This window comes from Ipomoea nil, unplaced genomic scaffold (genome assembly GCF_001879475.1).
Source record: "Ipomoea nil cultivar Tokyo-kokei standard unplaced genomic scaffold, Asagao_1.1 scaffold1250, whole genome shotgun sequence".
NCBI classification, from domain to species: Eukaryota; Viridiplantae; Streptophyta; class Magnoliopsida; order Solanales; family Convolvulaceae; genus Ipomoea; species Ipomoea nil.
This window is the reverse complement of record NW_017617678.1, coordinates 1,127,196-1,152,017: the sequence shown is the minus strand read 5'-3', so window position 1 is coordinate 1,152,017 and position 24,822 is coordinate 1,127,196. Positions and strand designations below refer to the sequence as shown.

The window sequence follows — 24,822 nt, the reverse complement described above, 5'->3', positions numbered from 1 at the left end:
TTTTGAAAGGAATTACGTTACTAATATATTTGTACATAAATGAAAAAGTTAAAAAGAAAAGATAGTAAATTTGACAATAATGTCTTATCATTTGTAAAATGAATAAATCAAAATGTAAAGTTATTTATGTGCATATACCAAGAGATGTGGGTGTTAGCTTAGTACATAATATTATTATTATTTTTTTTGTAAATATAAATTTTATGATAATTGTATACATTATTATTTAACAAAAAATAATAATTTCTTTTTTTCTCTCTCTATATTATTCAAATATATGACAATTAAATTTTATCATTGTAAAGATTTATACAACAGATAGATTATCCATCAATAAAATATTGAGTTTAAGTTTGGGAAGAATAAAAAAATATTGAGTTTTCTTGATTCTGTTAACCTTTCCTTTTCTTCCCCAATAAGCAGATTCTAGACCCTTCTCAACCTGGCAACCGAGAATAGGTACTCCTTTTAATTCACTGAATTTCATACGTCTATTATATCATTTTGCAGTGAATCAATCTCACGACGAATTATACCTCATAGGTTTGAGTTTTCCATCGGCTAATTGATGGATAGAGGACGGAGAAGGGGGGGTTCAGTCTCTCGTGGCATGCTTCCACTGCTGGCGCTGCACGCCGTGGCCGAGTACAGCAGGCTCGACCGGAAACCGCCCGTCACGGCGGGCCTTGTGGCGGCGAACACCATCATTTACTTGAGGCCCAATTTCCTTGATCAGATCATCCCTTACATTGATGAGGTCTGGTTTAATCCCCACATTATCGTTAAGGTACACCCTCCTTCGCAAACCTTTATGTTTTTTGTGGACTTAAATTGGATTACATTGATTTCATCTAGAATCGATGGAGTAACGTTTTCTTTTGATTTACTCTGCTGCGTTTTTGCTCTTTTTATTAGTATTATTAATATTATTAATATTAATATTGTGATGCTATCAAATTCAAAAATGGGATTGAGATTGTGCGCTCTTATTATCTCATAGTTTATTTCTGTGTAGTAGGATTGAATTTAACATGTATGATCTAAAATTTTAATGTTCTCAAACTTCAATACATAGGCCAGTTTCATGTTTTCATATCTAATATGGGAATGAGAACCAAAATAATTCCAAGAATAAACCTGTTCAGTTATTAATCCATTTTATGCCAAACTACTTGGGTTCTTGGTACCAAGTGGTAGATTTCCAGCTGAGGATGAATATATGCACAAAATTTACTTAACCAAATGTAACAAGATTGGGGAGCAAGCCACATTTGTTAAGTAATGTCATCTGGAAGTTGTCAATAAAATTCATATTTTGTATGCAAAGTGCAAAGCTTCTAGTGAAACTCTTTGGCCTTAGAAATAAATTGGGGAGTAGGGTCTGTACAGAAATATGACTAAAACTGGCAGAAGCCTAGTTAAGTGAAGGTATTACCCAATTGGTTTTGCTGACTGCCTGACTTAGCATGGCTTCTATAGATAGTTTGAATCCTGATATTGCCTTGGTGGATATGTGCCATGATAAGTTGGCAGTTCTTTCCATCCTGATTAATGTGTGTATGCATTTAGCTATAAGATGAAGTGAAAATTTTAATGTGCATCAGTGCATGTCTTTAAGAAAGACTGACAAAATAAAAGCTTCCTTACTATAAACATTTTCTATGTTTTAGGATAATGGTTTTTCCAGATTTTGAGAGAATTGAAGGGATATTATCATATTAATATACTCTCAGCTGCAAACTCTAGCTACAAACCTCTATATGTAGCCTTGTAAAGAGATGTACAGAATACTATAACATGAAATAAGTAATCAGCAAACTTGTTAAAAGCGACGGCGGATTGCGTCGCCTGGGCAAGGTGCAGCTGCGTGGAGAAGTGCGCACCTGAACGCGCTTTTCCAGCGAGGCGTCGAAGCGGCCAAAACCAAGCTTTTCCACACGAACCACAAGTCAACGGTCCAAAGAAAAAAATGGCGATTCGCGGAACCCTTCTGCCTCACACCTCATTTCAACTTCTCGAAACCCTCTACTTTGTGCCTTTGCTCACTGCCTCACCCATCCGTTACTCCGTCCATCACCCATCCGTGACTCCGTCCATCACGCCTTCGAAGTTCGACCATTGCTGACCTTCCTCGCCGCTGCCTCGCCTGCCTCCTGCTCAGGCCGAGCTCACATTCTTGAGCCCGAGATAAATCGCTGCTTCTCGCCTTTTTTTTTTTTTTTTTCCTCTATCTCTCTCTTCTTACGTTGAAGAAGACGACTATGTGTCTGAGTCATGTTAAAATGTTAAATAGAGTTGGAGTCTTACTCTTGGTTGGACACTTGGCAGTAGGCAGTAGCATTTACAGTTTACACATTTTTTTTTTTTTCATTTATTGTGTTAAATTATGTTTTAAAATTAGTATAATTAAAATCTTCAATTACAATTTAGTGAATTTACATTTAATTCAATTTAGTGACTAAATGTCTTGAATGACTTTATTTTGATGACTAAACTTTGTATTATTATGATATTGTGACTTTAGGAGTTTCTATTATGCTATTTTGCATTACTATTTGAGTATTTTGAGTGTGTGTGTGTGTGTGTGTGTATATATATATATATATATATATATATATATATATATATAAAGCATCTCTTTATGTGAAAAAGCAATGCTTCGCTTTGTGCTTTCGCTTTAAAGCAAAGCCCGGGCTCATCGCTTTGGTGTGCTTTTTCTCTTTAAAAAGTTTGGTAATCAGTCTTATATCCATGCATTTGGACAAATTTGCCTTCTTGAATTTTTTGGTAAACAGAATAACATAAATAGGGAAAATTGCACTTTTGGTCCTCAGTTAACACTAAAGTGCTGCTTTTGGTCCTCACTCTCCGGGCATCAAAGGAATACATGAAAAAATTTTCAATTTGGAGTTTTCTTTAGTCCAATGATCCTTTGCTAGCCATGGATGTTCTGTCCTCACTCTGATCGGCAGGTTACCTGTTTGGGGATCAAAAGTTGAGGCATCAACAATAGAGACTGAGTCTATATACTCCCTCCCATAATTGAGGGACCAAATGTGCTATAAATAAAAGATGTAGATCCGTGATTTAACAATGGAAGAATTTAAATAAAAGCAAAGAAAGATGCAATTTAATCCTTTTTCTTCAAGTTCAATGTCTTATTACCATTCTTCCACCCTCCTGCGATATCTTCTCTCTCTCTCTCTCTCTCTCTCTCTAATAATTTCAGTCCTTGTTTTCTTAATGCATTTGCTACTGCTTCAGTCCAAAATTATCATACTCCATGCCCTTTTATGTCAAGTCTGCTCCGTTGTTTAACTCATTTATGTAGTATTCCAATTTTTTTGATATTGTTATATCCCATCTATACTGGATTATAGTATTTGAAATATCTGCACTTTAATAGAGAAGTTGCTTATATCTGTGTTATTTGATTTTGGAAGTTATGCTGCTAAGAGCTATCTGTGTGACCATCCTGATAGTGCTTTTATTTTCCTTTTGCAGTACAAGGATCTTAAGCGGTTTTTCCTTTCTGCATTCTACCATATCAATGAATCTCACTTGGTGTACAATATGCTGTCACTTCTATGGAAGGGAATTCAGTTGGAAAGGTCAATGGGAAGCGCAAAATTTGCGTCCATGGTTGCAGCTTTAGTTCCTATGTCCCAAGGCATCACGTTGTTGCTTGCCAAATTTCTTGTTTTGTTCTTTGACTATGACAGCCCCTATTACAAGGAATATGGTGTGGGGTTTTCTGGTGTCCTCTTTGCAATGAAAGTTATTTTGAATGCACAGTCAGGGGATTATACATATGTACATGGTCTGATGGTACCTGCTCGCTATGCTGCTTGGGCTGAACTTATTCTCATCCAGATGTTTGTTCCTAGTGTCTCTTTCATTGGCCATCTTGGTGGAATACTTGCGGGCCTTGTATATTTACATTTAAAAGGGTCCTATTCAGGTTCTAATCCACTGATAAAAATTGTCCGTAGTTTCATTAGTGCTGTGAGCTTGCCTTTAAAGTTCTTGTGGGGCTCAGGATGGTTCCAACGAAGAGTTTATGGTCAGGGAGCTGTAGGTGGTAGGTCAGATAGAAATACATCTGATGTATGGAGATGCCAAGCATGTACATATGATAATCCAGGAATTTTAAATGTTTGTGAGATGTGTGGGACAGATCGCTTTGAAAACTCTTCTTTGCACTCACCAAGGAGCGAGATTCAAGACATTCCTTTGGAGGAATTACGACGTCGGAGAGTTGAACGATTTGGTGGACTATAGTATTTGGACTTCAGACGGTATTTTGCTTCTCTATTTTCTCTCTTGGTGTTTATCACTTCGTGTCTCCTCTGTTTTTGTTATCCTCAATGCTGTATGTTCTGTGCCCTACTATTCTTCATGCCCCTAATGTTTATCTTCTTATCATTTATGTATATGATCTGCATGAATTTGTGGGAAGAAATGATGAGAAATGGTAGTCCATTGCTGAATTAGGTGTGTCATGCATTTTGGGAAAAAAATGTTTGATTTGTGTTTTGTTGTGTACTTTAAGGGGCCGTTTGGTTCACGGAATGTTAGATTACCTTAGGAAATGTTAGATTGCTGGGAATGTTAGATTCCTGTGTTTAGATAAATTGAGGTATGTAATATAATCATGTTTGGTTTAAGGTTATAATATATATATATATATATATATATATATATATATATATATATATATATATATATATATATATATATATATCCTTAACATATTTTCATCTATTTTAATAAATTTAAAAATTAAATGAAATAAATAAGATAACGGTATCATATATAATTACATGATTATAAAATATTAACTAAAATCTTGAACTTGAGAAACAAAATTATTTTATATGCTAACATAACGTAATAAAAAATATATAATATAATTACCAAATAATTATATATATATATATATATATATATATATATATATATATTAATAATAATTGTTAAGTGTTGAAACACAAGAAACAGTGTATACTCTCATATATTTCTGTACAAGAGAACTCCTATTTATACAAAGGTTGGAAGAGCTCCAGCCACAGGATTTGAAATTCAAACAAGAGAAAAACCACCTAACTCTAACTAACCCTTATTCATCTAACACTCCCCCTCAAGCTGGAGCATAGATGTTAATCATGCCCAGCTTGTTACAAATATACTCAACCCTAGCTCTACAGAGGCCTTTTGTAAGCACATCCGCTAGCTGATCACCAGTTCGGACATGGACAGCAGAAAGTAGCCCTTGTTGAATCTTGTCCCGCACAAAGTGACAATCTACCTCAATATGTTTCGTGCGCTCATGAAACACAGGATTGCTCGAAATGTGTATAGCGGCTTTGTTGTCACACCATAAAGGAACTGGTTTACTCACTTCTACACCAATCTCACCAAGGATATTACACAACCACGTCACCTCACACGCCACATGAGCCATTGCTCTATACTCAGATTCTGCACTCGAGCGGGCCACAACACTTTGCTTCTTACTTTTCCACGACACTAGGTTGCCACCAAGGAACACACAATACCCCGTCGTTGACCTCCTGTCACTCGGTGACCCAGCCCAATCAGCGTCAGAGAAGGCCTCAACCCTCACATGCCCATGATTGGCATACAAAATTCCTTTCCCAGGAGCACCCTTCAAATACTTCACAACTCAAACTGCAGCTTCCCAATGGATTTTCTCCGGATTTGCCATGAACTGACTCACCACACTCACCGGAAAGGCAATATCCGGGCGAGTGATAGTAAGGTAATTCAATTTCCCCACCAATCTCCTATACCGCTCTGGATCTTCAAGAGGCTCCCCCTCACCGGCTACAAGCTTAACACTCTGGTCCATAGGAGTCTCGCAAGGCTTCGAGCCTAAGAGCCCAGAGTCTTCAAGTAAATCTAGCACATATTTCCGTTGTGAAAGAAATATGCCTCTCTTAGAACGGACAACCTCTATTCCAAGGAAGTACTTTAACACTCCCAGGTCTTTCGTATGAAACTTCTTCTTAAGAAAAGACTTGAGCGCATCAATTCCCGCTGCATCACCACCTGTGATTACTATATCATCCACATAGACAATTAACAAAATGCTGCCACGGTTAGAATGTTTATAAAAAACAGTATGATCATAGGCACTACGCTGCATGCCAAACTCAATAACAACACTACTGAACCTCCCAAACCACGCTCTGGGAGACTGTCTTAACCCGTACAAAGACTTCTTCAACTTGCAAACCTTCTCGTTCTCCCCCTGAGCAACAAACCCAGGCGGTTGCTCCATATACACTTCCTCTGCCAAATCACCATGTAAAAAGGCATTTTTGACATCTAACTGGTGTAACGGCCAATCATTAACAGCAGCTAGAGAAATGAAAACCCGCACAGAAGTTAACTTGGCAACCGGTGAAAAAGTCTCCATATAATCAACTCCATAAGTCTGCGCATACCCTTTCGCCACCAACCATGCTTTAAGCCGAGCAACCGAACCATCAGGGTTCGTCTTGACAACGTAAACCCACTTACACCCAATTGCCGACTTCCCGACGGGGAGATGGACAAGATCCCAAGTCTGATTCTCTTCTAGGGCTGCCATTTCTTCCTCCATAGCAGATTTCCACCCATCATGAGACATAGCCTGACACAACGTTTTAGGGATAGACACAGAATCTAGTTTGGATATAAAGGTACGAGAAGACTCTGACAGACGACCATAAAAAACATAGGAAGAAAGCGGATGACAGCAACTACGTTTACCTTTTCGAACGGCAATTGGAAGATCAGTTGACGGAGGTTGTGGTAAGGGAGGAGCATTCGCCGTTGGCGCCACTACATCTCGGGGCCGCCTAGAATACACTTGCGTAACGGGGGGTACGACACCAGAATCAGGACCCACTGCGGGTACAGGAATAGTGATAGTATAAGTAAGAAAATCCCCTTCTATCCCCGACGACTTATCCCCGGGAACGCTATCAGAGAACACAGTTTCCTCAAAGAACGTGACGTCAGCCGAAACCAGATATCTCCCCAAATCAGGAGAGTAACACCTATACCCTTTTTGAGTTCGAGAATACCCCAGGAAGATACACTTAAGAGATTTAGGATCAAGTTTTCCCTTTAGTGGACGAACATCCTGTACAAAGCACGTACAACCAAAAATCTTGGGGGACAGGGCAAACAAAGGTTTGGAGGGATACACAACTGAATATGGGTTTTGACCACGGAGTACAGAGGAAGGCATCCTGTTGATAACGAAACAAGCAGTGTGAACAGCATCTGCCCAAAACACTTTAGGCACTTTCATTTGGAATAAAAGGGCACGAGCAACTTCTAACAAGTGGCGGTTTTTTCTTTCCGCGACACCATTCTGTTGGGGGGTGTAAACACAGGAAGTTTGATGTATGATACCATTTTGACTCATAAAGGTAGAAAAGGAATTAAGAAGATACTCTCGAGCATTATCACTTCTCAAACATTGTATAGTCTTATTAAACTGAGTTTTCACTTCAGCACAGAAGCTTTGGAAAACATCAAACAATTCACCCCTGGACTTCATGAGATACAACCAAGTACACCTAGAGAAGTCATCAACAAAAGTTACAAAATACCGAAAACCATGTTTGGACGTAACCCGACACGGACCCCAAACATCAGAATGAACTAACTCGAATAAAGAATCTACTCTATTATTTACCCGAGAAACATAAGGAACACGATGGTGTTTTGCAAACTCACACGACTCGCACTGCAAGATAGTCAAAGCCTCTAAACCAGGACACATCTTCTTGAGCACTGGTAAAGACGGGTGGCCAAACCGACAGTGCAATTGAAAGGGGGAAACGTTGCTCACCAAACCAGTAGAGACGTTCTCGAGTGATGTAGACTGCTCTAAGACATACAGACCGTCAACCTCCTTCCCCTTACCAATAATCCTCCTCGTCAAAAGATCCTGGAACAGACAATAACCAGGAAAAAACGTAACAGAACATTTCAGGTTACGAGTTATTTGACTAATCGAGAGTAAGTTGAAGGGAAATTTTGGGAGGTATAACACAGAAGCAAGGGGTAATGAGGACGTTGCAACGGCACTACCTTTACCCGAAACAGTGGCTATAGACCCATCTGCTAGAGTAACGGTATGACTAGAAGTGACAGGCAAATATGTAGAAAGAACATTGTAATTACCTGTCATATGCTCAGAAGCCCCTGAGTCAATGACCCACTGTCGAGGCGCAGAAGAGACACACGCAACTGAATTACCTGTTTGGACAAACGTTGCCGAGGCGCAGAACTCAGCACGACGAGGCGAGACTGGAGCAGGAAAAAATCGACCGGCGAAGTCGCCGGAAACCGCCTCACGCGCCGGCGCGTGGCGTCGGAGCTGCTCGGTGACGGCGGCGCGTGAGGGCGCGTGGCTGCACCGACGGCGGCCGGACTTCTTGGCGCAGCGTCGCACGTCCTCCCTCGACCTAGCCCAGGCACTCACTCTCACTAACTCAGCTCTGATACCATGTTAAGTGTTGAAACACAAGAAACAGTGTATACTCTCATATATTTCTGTACAAGAGAACTCCTATTTATACAAAGGTTGGAAGAGCTCCAGCCACAGGATTTGAAATTCAAACAAGAGAAAAACCACCTAACTCTAACTAACCCTTATTCATCTAACAATAATAATAATAATAGTAAGCTAACATAAAATATATATCTTTAAATTTTTAGAATTAAAATGACAAAATTTATAAATATCTAGGGGCCGTTTGGTTCACGGAATGTTAGATTACCTTAGGGAATGTTAGATTGCTGGGAATGTTAGATTCCTGTGTTTGGTTAAAATTGAGGTATGTAATATAATCATGTTTGGTTTAGGGTTATCTTTTATATATATATATATATATATATATATATATATATATATATATATATATATAAATTAAATAAATAAGATAACGATATCATATATAATTACATGATTTTAAAATATTAACTAAAATCTTGAACTTGAGAAACAAAATTATTTTATATGCTAACGTAATAAAAAATATATAATATAATTACAAAAATAATTATATATAATAATAATATAAAATATATATCTTTAAATAATTAGAATTAAAATGACAAAATTTATGAATATACAAGGTTTTACATTACCTAACAAAATGAAGGGAATCACATTCCCTTCAAAATCCTATGTGGAGGGAATGTTGCATTCCCTGGGAATGTTATATTCCCTCAGAGAATATGAACCAAACATAGGTATGTAAGCTCGGGAATGTCAGATTCCCTTGGTTATATAATATAACCTGAACCAAACGCCCCCCTAAGGTTATCTTACATAACCTAACAAAATGAAGGGAATCACATTCCCTTCAAAATCCTATGTGGAGGGAATGTTCCATTCCCTGGAAATGTTATATTCCCTGAGAGAATATGAACCAAACATAGGAATATAAACTCGGGAATGTCACATTCCCTTGGTTATGTAATATAACCTGAACCAAACGCCCCCTAACTATTACTTGCATATTATGAAATTGCTATCCGTAGACTTAAATTCATTTTTATTCCTGAATCCCGATCTCTGTTTGTGCAGGCCACTGACCGTAATTTACCATTGAAAATAATAATAACAACAACATTAAGGGGTCTTATCTTATTTGTCACTCTCCAAAAAAATAAAATTTCATTTTCAGATATTTAACTTAAAAAATATATATATATATATATAACAAAGTGGGAGACAAATATGTTTCAAGAAGAGAGATAGTTTAATACGAAATTAAAACGTTGTACTCTTTTAGATTTTGGAGCAAAGAGCAATATGCTATCTGTTGGTTGTATTGCAGCAGTCTTCAAGGTCAGATTGGGTTTATCTTTTGTTGTGCAATGGTACTACTTGATAGCTCTAATGTTATATGTTCTCACTTAATAAGGTTGTTGATACAAGTGTTTGTTTGTGGCAGGTAGGTTCTGTAGAATCAGATGGAATGAAACTTGGGCTAATGCTATAGGCTTAAAAGTTCAAGGTTGATATTCTAATTTAGTCTGGGATGACTAGAATATATTTTGTTAACATTAATTTGTTTTATTTTTGTTCATCAGGCGCAAGTTTTCTTGAGATACCAGGATAGTGGGTGGGATACATACTAATGCATTGTTGGATACTTGGATTATGTTGAATTTTAGATTGATCCAAGCCATAACAGGTAAATCTTGCCTTCTTATGTGAAGGGGGTTTAGTTTTAAAGCTGTGTAATTGGCTTCAAATGTTGCAGAAAAATATTCTTTTTCTGTATTTTGTAATTTTGCAGAGTGATTGATGATCTAAAACAACTTTTAAGAAATTTTACCAATATTCTATTTTAGTTTAAAGTTCAAATAGATCAACTTAATCATTGCATTTTTACAGCTTCAGATTTGGAATACTATGATTTGTTACTTCTATACTTCCATCTCTAAGTGGACCGATCATATATGATATATGTATCTAGTGAAATGAAAATTCATATAGCACGATATATCATAGGGGTCGTTTGGTTATGAACTACTTTTGTCGAACTCTTCGGGTTTTGCTAGGACCAAAGGTTTCTACTTGTAGCAGTGCAAATTCAATTATGAGCCAGTGTTATTCTTATGCTTTTCTAGCTATGATAATATGTGTTCAAATCAGATTAGCAGCATCAAAATCAAGTTAATACATTGTTGGTGAGGTCCGATGGAGTACCTGCTTACTGTAGTAGCTCGACATTTTTGTAATTGAAAAAAAAAAAAAAAACTTTTTTCCAATCTGCGTGTAAGTGGAGAAGAATTTTTTTTTTTTTCTATTTAGGGAAAAAAGTGTATGTAAACACTTTTTTTTTTTTTTTTTTCAAAAAATGTTTACTAATTAGAACTTTTTAATGATATATTTTTTTATACATTAATTTTATTTTTAGAAAAAAAAAAAAGAAAAGAAAACAAAATAAATTTAAGTTTGGAATAAATTTACTGATAGTTTGGTTCACGGAATGAATAGAAATACTATTCAACAGGAAATAAAATAAAAATCATTATTCCATTGTTTGGTTCACCTAAGGTATAGACTTCATGAATTATATTACAATGTTAGATTGGTTTAAGGATAAAAACGGAATAAGTATTCAATTGACATAAATATCCTTCAAACGGAATGTTTACACATGTGTGTGAGAAAGAATAATAATAATAATAATAATAATAATAATAATAATAATAATAATAATAATAATAATACATACATACATACATATAATAATAACAATAACAACAACAATACTACACCTTAGGAATGACTACCATCTACAAAGAGAATAACTCAGCTTATTTCCAAAAATAAAAGGCCAAAGACAAACAATAGAATATGTCTATTCTCGGGAATGGTAGTATTACATTTCCAACCTATTCTATGAACTAAATGCTGATGGAGAAAAAACATGAATGCCTTGGATGCATATTCCTACATGCATCGTGGTCTATAATATAACTATTGTTTGGGTGATGAAGAAATCACACTAGTAAGATTTTGTGCACGGGCTTGACCAAGAGGGTGTAGGTAAGAATCGAACTCGTGACCTTTAGATACGATAATCATGCTCCACCTACTTGGCCATCTATGTTGTGTTTATAATATAACTATTGTTGTTTTTGTATTGATGAATAAGTCGATCATACAAATTTATTTATAAAAATAAATAAAATAAAGGGTTTGAATTTTGAGAATATAAACCCAGCGGAGAAAATAACGAAACAAAGAAAATCCAAGTCGTGTGTAACACACTTCATAAAATTAATTTGCTACCTTCCGATGGTGTTAGTAGTATTGTAGCGTCAGTCTCATAGGATAAAATGGATTACAGTAATATAATTGAGCACTCAAACTATATTACTTTCGACGAACTAAAACATGAGAACATTTTTTTTATTTTTTTATTTTTATAAGTGTTGACAAAATTTTGATAGAAAATGATTTTCGGGGAGGGAAAAACAAAGAGTTTTGAAGTTCTCAAAATCAATAGCTAACAATTTTGCCCAATACCAAAGTATTTATAAGAGAAGGAGAAATAAATACGGAGTAGTAATAAACAATGACATTTAACATATGATTTAAAATGAGTTAATACCCAAAATCGTCCTCGACTATAGTGGTTTTTCTCAATTTCGTCCTAAACGACTTTGGTGACCTAATATCGTCCCAGACTTTTGTGTTTCGCTCAATTTAGTCCTCCATTTGTTATTCCGTCAAATTGGTGTTAATTTTAGGGACAATTCAGTAATGTCAATATTGATCTCTCTTTACTTTCAACTTGTGAAGTGCGAAATTCCTCTTTCTTGTACGAATTACACCCAGAATTACTCCTGGACCTGCAAATCAAATTTTATATTTGCAGTTTTAGGAGTAATTCTTGGACTAATTCGTAAAAAAAAAAGGGATTTCGCAGTTCACATGTCTATGAGTAAAGAGATGCCAATATTAAAATTACTTAATTGTCTATTTATTTAACACCAAATGGATAGAATAACAAATGAGGGACTAAATTGAGCAAAAACACAAAAGTATGGGACAAAATTGAGCGAAACATAAAAGTCTGGGACGATATTAGGTCACCAAAGTCGTTTAGGACGAAATTGAGAAAAACCACTATAGTCGAGGACGATTTTGGGTATTAACTCGATTTAAAATCATATTTGTAACTTTTATTATAACCTACAACTTAATATGGAATTTAACATATTGCTTACGATCGTTAATTCAAAAACTTAAATTGGAATTAATATAAATTAATTCCAAAAACTGACTAGAATTAATATGATTTCATAACGGTACATTCGAAAGGTGAAACCTGAAAAGTTACATCCGAAAGGTTATTCACCAAGAAGTAAAACACACTTCTCGACGTTAACCGAGAGGTGAATTTACCTCTCGACATTAGCGAATCCACTACATTATACTTTGACTTCATGTAGTCAACAAAAACAACACTCATTCTGAGGAGTTGTTTAATGATATTATATTTACGACGTATACGCCTAAACTTAGTATTATACATGTTACTTTCTACCATACCAATTGCATCTTGACTATCACAATGCACACAAATTGGAGGTACATGTTTTTCCATGAGGGATTGTCTGATGATGAATATATATAATATAATTTTCCTATGTTGCGAGGATATACGATTCTTGACTAAGCTATTACATAGCTTACAAAAGAATTTTTACACACTTAAAATCTCAAGTTACTCCCTTTGGTGAATTTCTCATAACAACAATATGAGAAATTTGACATCTTATTGTATTTCAAACGTTATGGTTCAATTACCCTTGTTGCTTAGTAAGAAAAATCACAAACTTTTAGAATAGTGTGTTTTACACGCTTGAATACGGTGATCAAGTGTTCCCTTGTTTGTACTGAATCTTATGTTCCTTATACGAGACCCAGGTTCCTAACAAGTCATATGAGATTTATTTAAATGCTTTTGGAATTGGAAAATCTCGAAATATGAGAGTGTGAATTATAAAATAATGTCGTGAATGTGATTTTAATATAAGAAGAATAATAAGATTCGAATTTCTTATTTTACCCCTCTAATAATATGGGATTTGTGGGGTTTCCGTCAAGTTGAGATGGAAACCTAATGTCGGTAACCAAACTCACCACTTTACTCATAACTGGGGGTAAAAAATGGATATAGTCATAACTGAAAGATTGAGTCAAACAGGGACCAAAGATGCAATTTCCTTTTTTATTTTTATTTTTATTTTTTTATTTTAAAGACAAATAAAGAAAACGGATTAACTTCGGCAAATTTTAATGTGGACGTGGTCCACGTAGCAACGTTGACCAGGTAGAAAAACAACGTCGTTTGAAACTTTTTCCGTTAACATTGGTAAACGATAAATTCCGTTATGGTCCATGTAACGACCTATCTTGTTTTTCAGTTTCATTTTATACACACTTTAGTTTCATTACAACACTACTAAAGTATCAATATTATTCAATTATAGTTTCATTTGACAATATACAATCAATATGTGAGACTTGCTGTTCAGTTTCATTTTATATACATTGTAGTTCCATTAATTACAGTATCACTAAAGTACCATTTTTTATATAGAAAGGAGGGGTAAACCCAAAATAGAGTACATCCAGTTTTTAAAGGAGAAGATATAGATTTATGAAGGACCATACCAAGGTTGGAGTACAGAGCCCTCAAAGTTGATGCCATATCTGTTACACATCATAGTCAATTCACGTTAATTGTTGATTCAACTATCATGATTTTTCTTGACAATTTAAATTCAGCTCCCATGAATATGTGCGCTCCACACTTCAATGATACAAAATGAGTATAAGTCTTCTATATTTTTTAATGAACTTGGAACTTTAAAGACTGCTGGCTTAATTCCTTTCTCCCTTTTTATTTTTATTTTTTAAGACAAATTTGAATTGAGTACTGTATTTAGAAGTAAATTATGCATTCTACTTGGTAGTTGGAGCTTTGCTTTATCTGAAACAATATATGATATCAACCTCTCATCTTATTGCCAAGAGAGAAGAGCTTCTGGGCCTGTTGAAATCTTCAGTGAACAGTCTCAGCTGATTAGGAATGGCTCTGCTCATGAGGACAATATTGTTGTGAACTCAATATTACTTGCTAATGCACATGACTCCGTAGAATCCGATTTGAATGGTGCTCCATTTATAAAACAATGGATGAATCTCATACCGTAATTAATGAAGCAATCCCCTTAGGGAGAAAGATGACGAAATATACACTCAATACTTGAAAGGACACATTTACCCCTCAAATTAACGTCCACTTAATCTTCATTTGACGGAAGGACCCACATTGAAATGAATTCTAAAGTCAAGTGTCTAAAGTGTCCAAATTAAAATTCGGGGACCAATTATAGAAAATCAACCTAGTCGGAGGACCATTGGTCCATTGATGGAATTAACTCTATATACTTATTATCTGGGGCCTTCTATTTAATTTCATTTTATACACATTGTAGTTTCATTATAACATTATTAAAATATTATTATAATTCAACTACAGCTTCATTTAATAATATACACTCAATATATAAAATCTGTTATTCAATTTAATTTTATTGATACTGCTAATTATACGTAAGCAATATAGAATAAACCCGAGACCAATCAAAGCGAATAAATGTCTTTATTGATCATGGTAAAGGCCCTAAGTACAATCTACTTGGTTGCTCTGAGTGCCGACTGACTGCGGTCGGGATTCTCTAACAACAACCTATCGATCGTCCAAAAAAGTCCTCTACACTGTAGCTACTGTGGGTATTTATAGCCGCTGTGCCTGGAGACATGACTCCAGTCGTTTGGCATGTTCTCCACGTAGCCACCACGTGTCATCCTCCCAGGTGCCCTGCCTGTCGTCGTAGAGAGCCGCCACGTGTCCTGTACCAGCTCTCCTGCCAAAGGGCTACCGCTCGGTGGTCGACACCATCACTCGGGCAACTCCCGGTCGGACCCCGACCGGGTTCTTCGCATGAAGCCCGACCTGTCACCTGCAAAGACAAAGAAGAAAAGAACAAAGACAACTCGGTCGGGGTAGAGCTTATGTCGGTCGGGATATTTCCTACCAAAAGCCCCCCAGCCCGGGTCTTTTTGACCGTCCGGGAAAAACGGGACGGGATGAAGAAGCCCAAACGTCGGCCATCAAACCGACCGGCCAGCTGTCATTCCTTCCCCGCCACGTGTCGGCCACTGCCGGCCTTGGCGACCGTAACGGTCGCATCGGAAACAGTGCGGGTCGCGTCACGCAAGTGGACTTGTTTTCCCGCCTAAACGCTCCCCTATAAATAGGCCCTTGAGGCCTTCATTTGAACTTTCCTCAATCCTCTAAGGCAATCGGTACCCTCAGAGAGTCCCGAGCAGCAGTTCAACGATCCGATCGAGCAAAGCGAACTTCAGATCTCCTTCCAAGCATTATCAACCGGTAAGCTCCTTCATTCTTAACTTGGCGTAGGAGTAGAATAGAACTAACTTCGAGCTAACCTCCCGAACCCTGTACTAACCCCGGCCGGCCTTTAGGTAGAACCATATGTCGGACTCGGATAGCCAAAACGCCTTGGTCGCGGACTACGACCACGGTTTCGAGCAAATTAGCGACGAGGAGGTGGAGATCATGCCCGATTCTCCTGAAATCGTTCGACGACCGGGCAAGGCTCCCGAGCGAGCCCCCGAGCAGCAGTGATCCTCGAGCACAAGCGAATCTTTGGGATCGGGCTCGAGCAGCTCGGGAAACTCAGGCCGCGAGAGTGGGGTCGCAAGAGAGACACCTACCGGGGTGATAGGGGATCACCCGGAAACCGTTCCCCAAGGAGACGATCCTTCGGGCAGGAATGATCCGGTCGAGGAAGAGGTGAGCGAACCGGGGACCAGCAAGGATGACGGGTTCGTATACTTGAACAGTGAGAGCGTCGCCCAACAGATGAGCGAACTGACGCACGGGGAAGCCGCACGGATCGTAGAAAGACTAGGCGGTCGAGTGGAGTTCGACACAAGTCGGCGGCTCGGAAACATTATCGACCGCCACCGGGGCAAATGGATCGGGATGCACTACGACTCCCTAATGGCCCCGGTCGTCTTCCCATTCACGGGCATCTTGACCGCTTTCCTGGGTTACTACCAGGTCATGCCAGCCCAAATCTGCCCGAACTCACATCGCATCATAGCGTGCTTCCCGCAGATTTGTGCTCGGCATGGGGTACACTGCACGATGGAGCTCTTCAACCACATCTATCAGGTGAAGGTCCTCTCGGGTAGCTACGGAGGGGGATTCTTGATGGTGCAGTCCCGAGAGGGAAAATGCTCAATTTCAGGCTTGCCCGGGAACAACAAAGGGTGGAAGAAGAGGATTTTCTCGGTCAAGTATGACCCTTGGATCCTCCCGACTAACAGAGTTTGGAGTACTCGCTTTAGGAAACAAGTTACGACGGTCGAGACTCCGGCTCTTCGGGAAGCTGAAGTCCGGATCTCAAGCGAGATCTACAAATATAAGATCTTCCAATCGGCAGAGAAACTTGCCGCCGCCCGGTTACCCGACCCGGTATACGGCCTGAAGGAGAAATATAAGCCCGTGCCGATGGACGTGGTGGTAGCAGGTCCTCCTGCTCGGGGTAAACGGAAGAAGACAGGTTTATCCTTAACCAACTCCCCCGCTCACAACTCCCTGAACAACAAACTTACTCCCGACTTAACATAGTTATTTTTTTTTGCAGACATGGCGCCAAAACGCTTTAACAGTGGAGCTCCGAAATCTCTTCCTCGAACGAAGATAACTTTGGGGAAAAAGAAGACTTCTGCCGGGTCTTCGGGAGGGGATTCCATCCCGGTCGCGCGACCCTTGTGCCCCATCCCGATCATCACCGATGAGGGCGGGGTCCTGGACGGTTCGGACACCCTGGTCACCCGCGTGACCAGCAGGCCAAAGGGCCAAGTGACGGAGAGACCGGCCGAGGATGCGGCCGGAAGCAAGAGGCAGAGGACCGAGAAGAGCCCGACCCCGGCGGTCGGGTCTGTCATGGCTGATGCCTCCGTGCTATCTCGGATCGGCAATCTGACGCCGGTCGAGATAGACTTGACCAAGCTAAGCCCGACCCAACTAGCAGAACGGCTCGGTCGCGAGCTGGCCGAGGTAAGAATTTTCCCTCCTTCATTTTTATACGAAGGATCTTCGATTAGACTAACATGCCTATCTTTGCAGGCATCACGGGTCGGGGCGGCCCTTCACGGCCAGGCGTTATTGGCCACGGAGGCCATACGGCTAAAGAAGGTCGCCGACCGGCGATTCAAGGAGCTGGAGGAGCTGTCCGCCGAGCTGAAGAAAGCCGAGGAGGCCCTAAAGAAGGCTCGGACCGAGCGGAGCGCCTTGTCGAAGGCGCTGCAGAAAGAGAAGGAAGCTCGGGAAGAAGCGGACAAAAGAAGCACAGACCCGACTGCCGCAATCGAGCACTTCTTCCGGGAGGTTGAGCCCGGGATGGCTTTCGTTCGGGAGATGCGAAAGAATGCCGTCGCGGATGAGCTTTTCTGGTCCTTCGGTCACTGGGCCTACAACAGCGGCCAAAGGGACATGAGGGAACGAACGGAGGCTAACATGAGGGAGGCCCTTGAAGGCGAAGACCTCGAGCTGGTTCTGACCACCCTCCCGACTGAAGTCCCCGACCCCGGGCTGGACCCCTACGATCCGGAGATCGAGATCGTTGGCCCGAGCGGGGCTGCTGCTGTTGAGAAGCCTTCTGACCCGACCGCTGCCGAAGCCGCAAAGAAGTGAAGGCTACCGGTTTCATCTTCTTTTCTTTTTTTTTGTAAAGGTTTAATCGGGAGCCCGGTCCCGAGTTTTACCGGGCACTTTTTAATTAATAACAATCTTCTGTTTCGATCCAAGTGCCTTTCGTTTTATATTTTCGTTTTATATTTTCGTTCCCAATCGTGCGCACTCCAATCATATACTCTCAACCTCATCGTAGACCCCCGACCTCACGGCCATCTGGCCCGGTCTCGCAGTACTCGACCCCGTTGACGCCCAACCTTAAGGCCTTATGGCCCGGTCGTGCGTCTGAGGTTCCGTCGTGAAACTGGCCAACCCGATCGAGTTTACCCGATCTCTAGGCCTTGACGAAATTTTTGAAAAATAGGTAAGCCTCCACGGTCAGGATATATCCGAGCGACGGGCTTACAGATACTTCCTTCATCCTTCATCCCAGCCCCCACACTATTGTGCGCTCGAGGCACAAGTGGGTGCGATAGTGAAAGAAGTTGGACGGATCGGGGAATTGTGCTGAGAGCTCCTGGCTTCCCCGATTAGTGGCGTGACTCGAATGTCCGCCGATGTGGAGCGCATTTGACCGGTCGATAGATTCGCCCGGTCGATGTAACTTGAAGATGAATTGATCTGCGTGCACTGAAGGTAAAGAGAATAACCGACCGGGCCGCCGCATGCAAGCGGTCGAGCAATCACTGATCGTATATACATTAAACCTTCCCGCTCGCAGGCGGTTAAATGAGTATTTACAATCATAATACGTAATTACAAATGACGACCGGGACTAACTCGCAGGTCAAGCCCCCCCCCCCCCCCCTTCGTCCAAATATTAGAATAAATAGGCTAATGCCTAAACATAACGAGGTGCTCGGCATTCCAAGTCCCCTTAATTACCCGACCAGTTGTTGTCTCCAGTCGGTACGTGCCTGGCCGTATGATGGCGCTGATGATGTACGGCCCTTCCCAATTTTGAGCTAGCTTTCCGCCCTCCAAAGGTTGACTGGCCTCCCTTCGTCGTAGAACGTAATCTCCCACCTGAAAGTAACGAGGGTTGACCCGAACATCTTTCGAACTCTTGACCCGCTTCTGGTACTCGGCCATACGCCGAGCGGCTAGCTCTTTTTTTTCTTCGACCCCGTCGAGATCCACGACCATCGCATGTTCATTTTCCTCCGCATTGTAGGTTCTCTCTCGATCGGTCGGGATCCAAGCCTCGATCGGGAGTCGGGCTTCCGCTCCATAAACCAGGGCGAAAGGGGTCTCCAAGGTAGCTTCCCTCGGGGTCGTCCGATAAGTCCACAAGACATATGGCAACTCATCGGCCCAACTACGACCAGCCGAGTGTAACTTCTTTTTTAGACCTTCCAAAATCGTCCGGTTAGCGTTCTCCACTTGTCCGTTTCCCTGCGGGTAAGCCACCGACGACCGGACGTGAGTCGTCCCGATCGTGGCCAAGAAGCTCTGGAAATATTGGCTTACGAATTGGCGGCCGTTGTCGCTGATGAGATGCACGGGCACACCAAAGCAGGAAACCACATTGCGCCAAAGAAAACGAGCACATTGCTGAGAAGTGATCGTGGCTAAGGGCTCGGCTTCTATCCACTTGGAGAAGTAATCGATGGCGACAATCACGAACTTTCTCCGACCGGAGAGCTGAGGGAAAGGGCCCAAGATTTCTACCCCCCACCTAGCGAAGGGAATTGCAGTCGTGACTGGCTGATAGAAGGTTGCCGGTCGTCCAGGCATCCGGGCAAACAGTTGGCACGTCTCACACTCCCGAGCTAACTTTTCACAGTCTAGCTAGAGGGACGACCAATAGTACCCGATCAGCATGATACGACGGGCTAACGATCGGCCTCCTTGATGTGAAGAACAGATTCCCGAGTGCAATTCCTTCATGACTAAATCGGCCTCAAATGCGGTCAAGCAACGCATAAGAGGACCTCCGTACGATCGCCTGTAGAGGCGACCGTCCAAGACTTGGAACCTCGGGGCCCTAAGCTTGGCCTTCCGAGCACGCTGGGGATCGTCGGGGAGTCGACCGTGCTCGAGGAATTCCTTCAGATCGGTGATCCAATTATCTTCTACCGGCTGGATTGGATTGACCGGTAAGCGATGGATGCTATGTCTCGGGATCACCAAAATCCGAGCTATCCTCGACATGTGTTCCGGGGCGTCTTGAGTCAATTTAGACAAGATATCTGCATCGGCGTTATCCAATCGGGGTATATGCCGGACGGTATACCCCCGGAACTGAGCAAGCTTCTCCAGGGCTAGGTCTCGGTATAACTGCAGACGCTCCCCATTGACTTCATAATCTCCAAGGACCTGCCCAACCACGAGTGCAGAATCTGTTTGAGCCCGAATGTATTCAGCCCCCAAGTCCCGAGCACACTGTAAGCCATTAACAAATGCTTCGTATTCGGCTTCATTATTGGTCGGGTGGAACTGATACATGAGAGCAAAATAAACTTTGAATCCCTCCGGGCTTGTGACCACCACTCCTCCTCCTGCTCCTTTCTTGCTACTCGACCCGTCAGTAGCCAACGACCACCACTCAGCCTCAGGATCCGCGATCTCGGGGGGTCGGGTATCCCGGGCGGTGCACTCGACCAAGAAATCAGCTAAAGCTTGACCCTTGATGGCTGGTCTTGGTCAGTATTCAATCGCGTACTGGGTCAACATCAACGCCCACTTCACTAGGCGACCGGAAGACGAAGCAGTTCGGAGGACTGGCCCGATCGGCTGATCGGTCAATACGCGAATCGCTCGACCTTGGAAATAGGGAGCCAACTTCTTCGCGGCAATGTATAAGGCGTAGACGACCTTCTCTAGCCGGGAGTACCGGAGCTCGGGACCATGTAGCGCGTGGCTTACATAGTACACCGGTCGCTGGACCCCTTCCAGATCAGTTCGGCACAACACTGCGCTTACTGCACGATCGGAGACGGCGAGGTACACGTCTAGCTCTTCTCCGAGCTCGGGCTTTGAGAGTACGATTGGTGACATGAGATACTCCTTCAGCTCATCAAAAGCCGCTCGGCACTCCTCATCCCAGACGAAACCATTAACCTTTCGCAATACCTTGAAGAAAGGTAAAGCGCGCTCGGCTAGCTTGGAGAGAAACCGACTGAGGGCTGCCAACCGACCGGTCAATTGCTGGACTTCCCGAACGGTGGAGGGTGGTTGCATGTCCAGAATCGCTTTCACTTTGGCCGGGTTGGGCTCAATTCCTCTCTTGGTCATCATATAGCCGAGGAATTTGCCGGTCTGAACCGCAAATGTGCACTTGGTCGGGTTCAGCCGCAACTGGTACTTCCTCATGATCTGGAAGCACTCCCGGAGGTCCCGAGTGTAGTCGGATCGGTCCCGACTCTTGACCAGCATATCATCAATGTAAGCTTCCATCGTTCGGCCCAGCAAATCGGCAAAGAGCATATTGACCATCCTCTGGTAGGTCGCTCCCGCGTTTCGGAGGCCGAACGGCATCACTCGGTAGCAATACAGCCCGTCCGGGGTCACGAAGGCTGTCTTGCTTTCGTCCTCATGGTGTATCATGATCTGATGATATCCCTTGAATGCATCCATGAAGCTCATTAATTCGGCCCCGGCCGTCTCGTCGACCATCTGGTGGATACTCGGTAATGGATACGGGTCGAGCGGACAAGCCTTGTTGAAGTCGGTAAAATCGATGCACATCCTCCAAGCTGGGGGCTTAGGAACGAGAACAATATTGGCCACCCACTCGGGATAGATCACCGGTCGGATGTGCTCGATCGCCGCCATCTTCTTAACTTCTTCTCTAACAAATTCACGGCGATCGGAGGAAAGGTGCCTGGTCTTTTGCACGACCGGCTTTGCTGTGGGATCGACGGCTAGCTTATGACAGATCACCGATCGGTCGATCCCGGGCATGTCTTCGGGCACCCATGCAAAGATATCAGCATACTCCCGGAGTATAGCCAAAATTTCCGCTCGAAGCTCGGGGGTGAGGGCCCGGCCAATCTTAATCTTCCTATCCGGTCGGTCCTCGGATAGGGGAACTTCTTCTATCTCTTCGGAAGGCTCAGGTTGTTCCTTCCGATCCTTAGCCTCCTCCTTGGCTATGGTGTTCACCCGGGCAGACGGACCGGAGTCGCGTCTGTTGACCGCTCGGGTGTAGCACTTCCGGGCGGATTGGACGTCGCCACGAACCACACCGACCCCATTGGGGGTGGGGAATTTCATGCATAGGTGAGGCATTGAAATTATCCCACCGATCTTCATAATGGCGGGTCGGCCCAAGATAATGTTGTGGACGCAATGGAGGTTGACCACAACGAACTCTAACTCCGTCTTGATCGACTTCGGGGCTGTGCCGATCTCGACCGGGAGCGTTATCTTTCCTTCGGGGTAAATGAGAGCCCCGGTAAAGCCAGACACTGGTACACCGACCGGAGTCAGCTCCTTCCTGTCTAGTCCAAGCTTTTCAAACACGTCCAAATAAAGGACGTTTACACTGCTGCCAGTGTCAACCATAACCCTCTGGACATCCGTCCCTTTCACATCAATTGTGACCACGAGCGCCTCCATGCCGTGGTCACCGCTGCTGGGTTGATCTTCGAGGGTGAAGGTTATGGGCTCCATCTTTTGCCTCTTCCCAGTCTCCCGGGAGTCCACTATGGCGACCGGGCAATTACTCCGCGGTCGGGAAACGTCTTCCAATCCACCGAAAATAACGTGGATGGTCGGCTTTCCTGCTGGTCGGCTGCTAGACGGAGGGTCAGGGTCCCGTCGGTCATCGCGACGATCATCTCTTCGATCGTCTCTTCGGTCCTGACCTGACCGATCGGAGCGGTGATGAGAGCGCCGCTGTTCTCTCCGATCGGTATTCCTCTTGGGGTCCTCTCTCCTCCCCACACATTTGTCTAACTTCCCTAGATTGAGCAAATCTTCCAACAGTTGGAGCAAATGGGTACACTCTTCAGTGTCATGCCCAGCACATCGGTGGTAAGCGCAATGCTTACTCTTGTCTGGACCATCTCGATCGGGATGGGGTAGCTTGATGAGGTTGCAAGACTGGGCATACTGCATGGCCTCTGCTGCCGATCGGTTCAAGGCCGTGAACTCACCAGTCCTGGTGCGGGATCGGGGATGGTCATCCCCCGATCGGTGTTCCGCCCGGCCGGCCGGTTTACGGGATGAAGACCCGACCTCCTGCGAGCGCTTTACGGCGTTCGCCTCGCCAGCATTGGCATAATCTGTGACCCTTCGAAGGGCCTCCTCATACGTGGCCGGGGGGTGTAGAATGAAATCCTGATACAAGTATCCCGCCCGGAGAGAAATGTGCAACATATGAGTGGCGGTGGCATCATCCATGGGCTCGACCTCCCCGACCGCCGCCTTCCATTTGGTGAGGAAGTCGGTCAAGCTCTCGCCTTCGAGTTGCTTGGCCTTCTCCAGATACATGTAGGATTTCCTCACCACTTTGGAAGTGATAAACTTCCTCACAAACTTGACCGCCAGGGTGTCAAACCTGTCGATCGATCCCGGCTGCAAAGTTCGGAACCATTCTGCCGCTCGACCGGTAAGCGTGGAATAGAAAGCCCTGCACATTACGGCGTCTGACACACCCTTCAGCGTCATATTGCTGTGGAAATCGTTGACATGGGCCTCAGGGTCTATCCGGCCATCATAACTCTTCTCTCCAGAGACCTTTAAGTCAAACGGGTAAGGCTGAGCCATTACCGCTGCTGTGAAAGGCGTCTGGTGCAGGGTCGGTTGTCCAACCGGGGTTGCTGCAGGGTGCGCGTTTCTGAATTGCGCAAATTCCGCCTGGAGGTTATAGAGTAATCCTCGGGTCTCGTTGAGCTCTGCGGCTTGAGCAGCTTGGGCTGTATCCCGAGCGCGTCGCCGTCGGTGAGATCTCGACCCACTATACCCAGATGAGGCCTCCTGGCTAGCCTCCTGCATCTGCACGTCTCCTTGCCCGCGGTTCGGGTCTTGGGGTCCCAAACGCTGACGCATCTCCGGTCGAAGACGACCAAAAGCTGCCGCTCGGGCAGTTTCTTCGGGGTCCTCCGCTTGGACGGGAACCTCGACCGCTTGCTCTGCCTGCCCTGGTGCCTCCATCGCATCAGCACCCCCCGACCCCAACCGCGAATGAGCCGAGCGTCGAGCCCGGGAAGCGGACTGACGCTGCGGCTCTACCTGTGCGGTCGGTTGTACTGGAGGGGCGGCGGCTGGAGCTATGTAAGCAGGCGTATATGGTGGATAACCAACCGGGGGAGTGTAGTACATCGGTTGGCCAGGCCAATACCCGTACGGTGGAGGTGGAACCGGGTATGGATATTGGCCGGGATACATCACCGGCTGCTGCTGATATTGCTGACCGGGTGTTTGGTATCCCGGTTGTATGTAGTTCACCGGTTATTGTGCGACCGGGTATGTGTTAGACGGATGCGGTGGTGAAAGATTGAGATTCAATTCTACCGTC

General features: G+C 43.2%; 1 protein-coding gene and 1 long non-coding RNA gene across 10 annotated transcripts; one reads left to right on the top strand and one right to left on the bottom strand.

The window, feature by feature from the left end:
• Positions 1–366: 366 nt before the first annotated feature.
• LOC109184174 (rhomboid-like protein 14, mitochondrial) lies at positions 367–10,388 on the top strand. 9 transcript variants are annotated; one of them, XR_002054725.1, is made up of 5 exons: positions 367–459; positions 544–787; positions 3,505–4,298; positions 9,987–10,049; positions 10,126–10,388. XR_002054725.1 is itself a non-coding variant. In XM_019334223.1 (3 exons), the coding sequence occupies exons 1-2, from the start codon at positions 569–571 to the stop codon at positions 4,279–4,281; spliced, it is 996 nt and encodes a 331-aa protein (XP_019189768.1). In that variant the 5' UTR covers positions 466–568; the 3' UTR covers positions 4,282–4,298; positions 10,126–10,388. The 9 variants fall into 9 exon arrangements, 2 of the variants coding, with proteins under 2 accessions (XP_019189768.1, XP_019189767.1); XR_002054727.1 differs by lacking the exon at positions 367–459 and adding an exon at positions 9,825–9,880 and having other exon boundaries at positions 466–787; positions 9,991–10,049; XR_002054726.1 differs by lacking the exon at positions 367–459 and adding an exon at positions 9,825–9,880 and having other exon boundaries at positions 466–787.
• Positions 8,315–23,018, bottom strand: LOC109184175. The gene is made up of 3 exons (XR_002054731.1): positions 23,007–23,018; positions 8,477–8,483; positions 8,315–8,435 (listed from the first exon to the last, which is right to left on the bottom strand). It is a non-coding gene; the product is annotated as an uncharacterized LOC109184175 (long non-coding RNA).
• Positions 23,019–24,822: the final 1,804 nt, after the last annotated feature.

Bases quoted from the DNA above. Each gene is read 5' to 3' on its own strand.
- LOC109184174 (XM_019334223.1), top strand. From the start codon at position 569: ATGGATAGAGGACGGAGAAGGGGGGGTTCAGTCTCTCGTGGCATGCTT. The intron at 788-3,504 runs GTACACCCTCCT...TTCCTTTTGCAG, and splicing joins ATCCCCACATTATCGTTAAG to TACAAGGATCTTAAGCGGTT.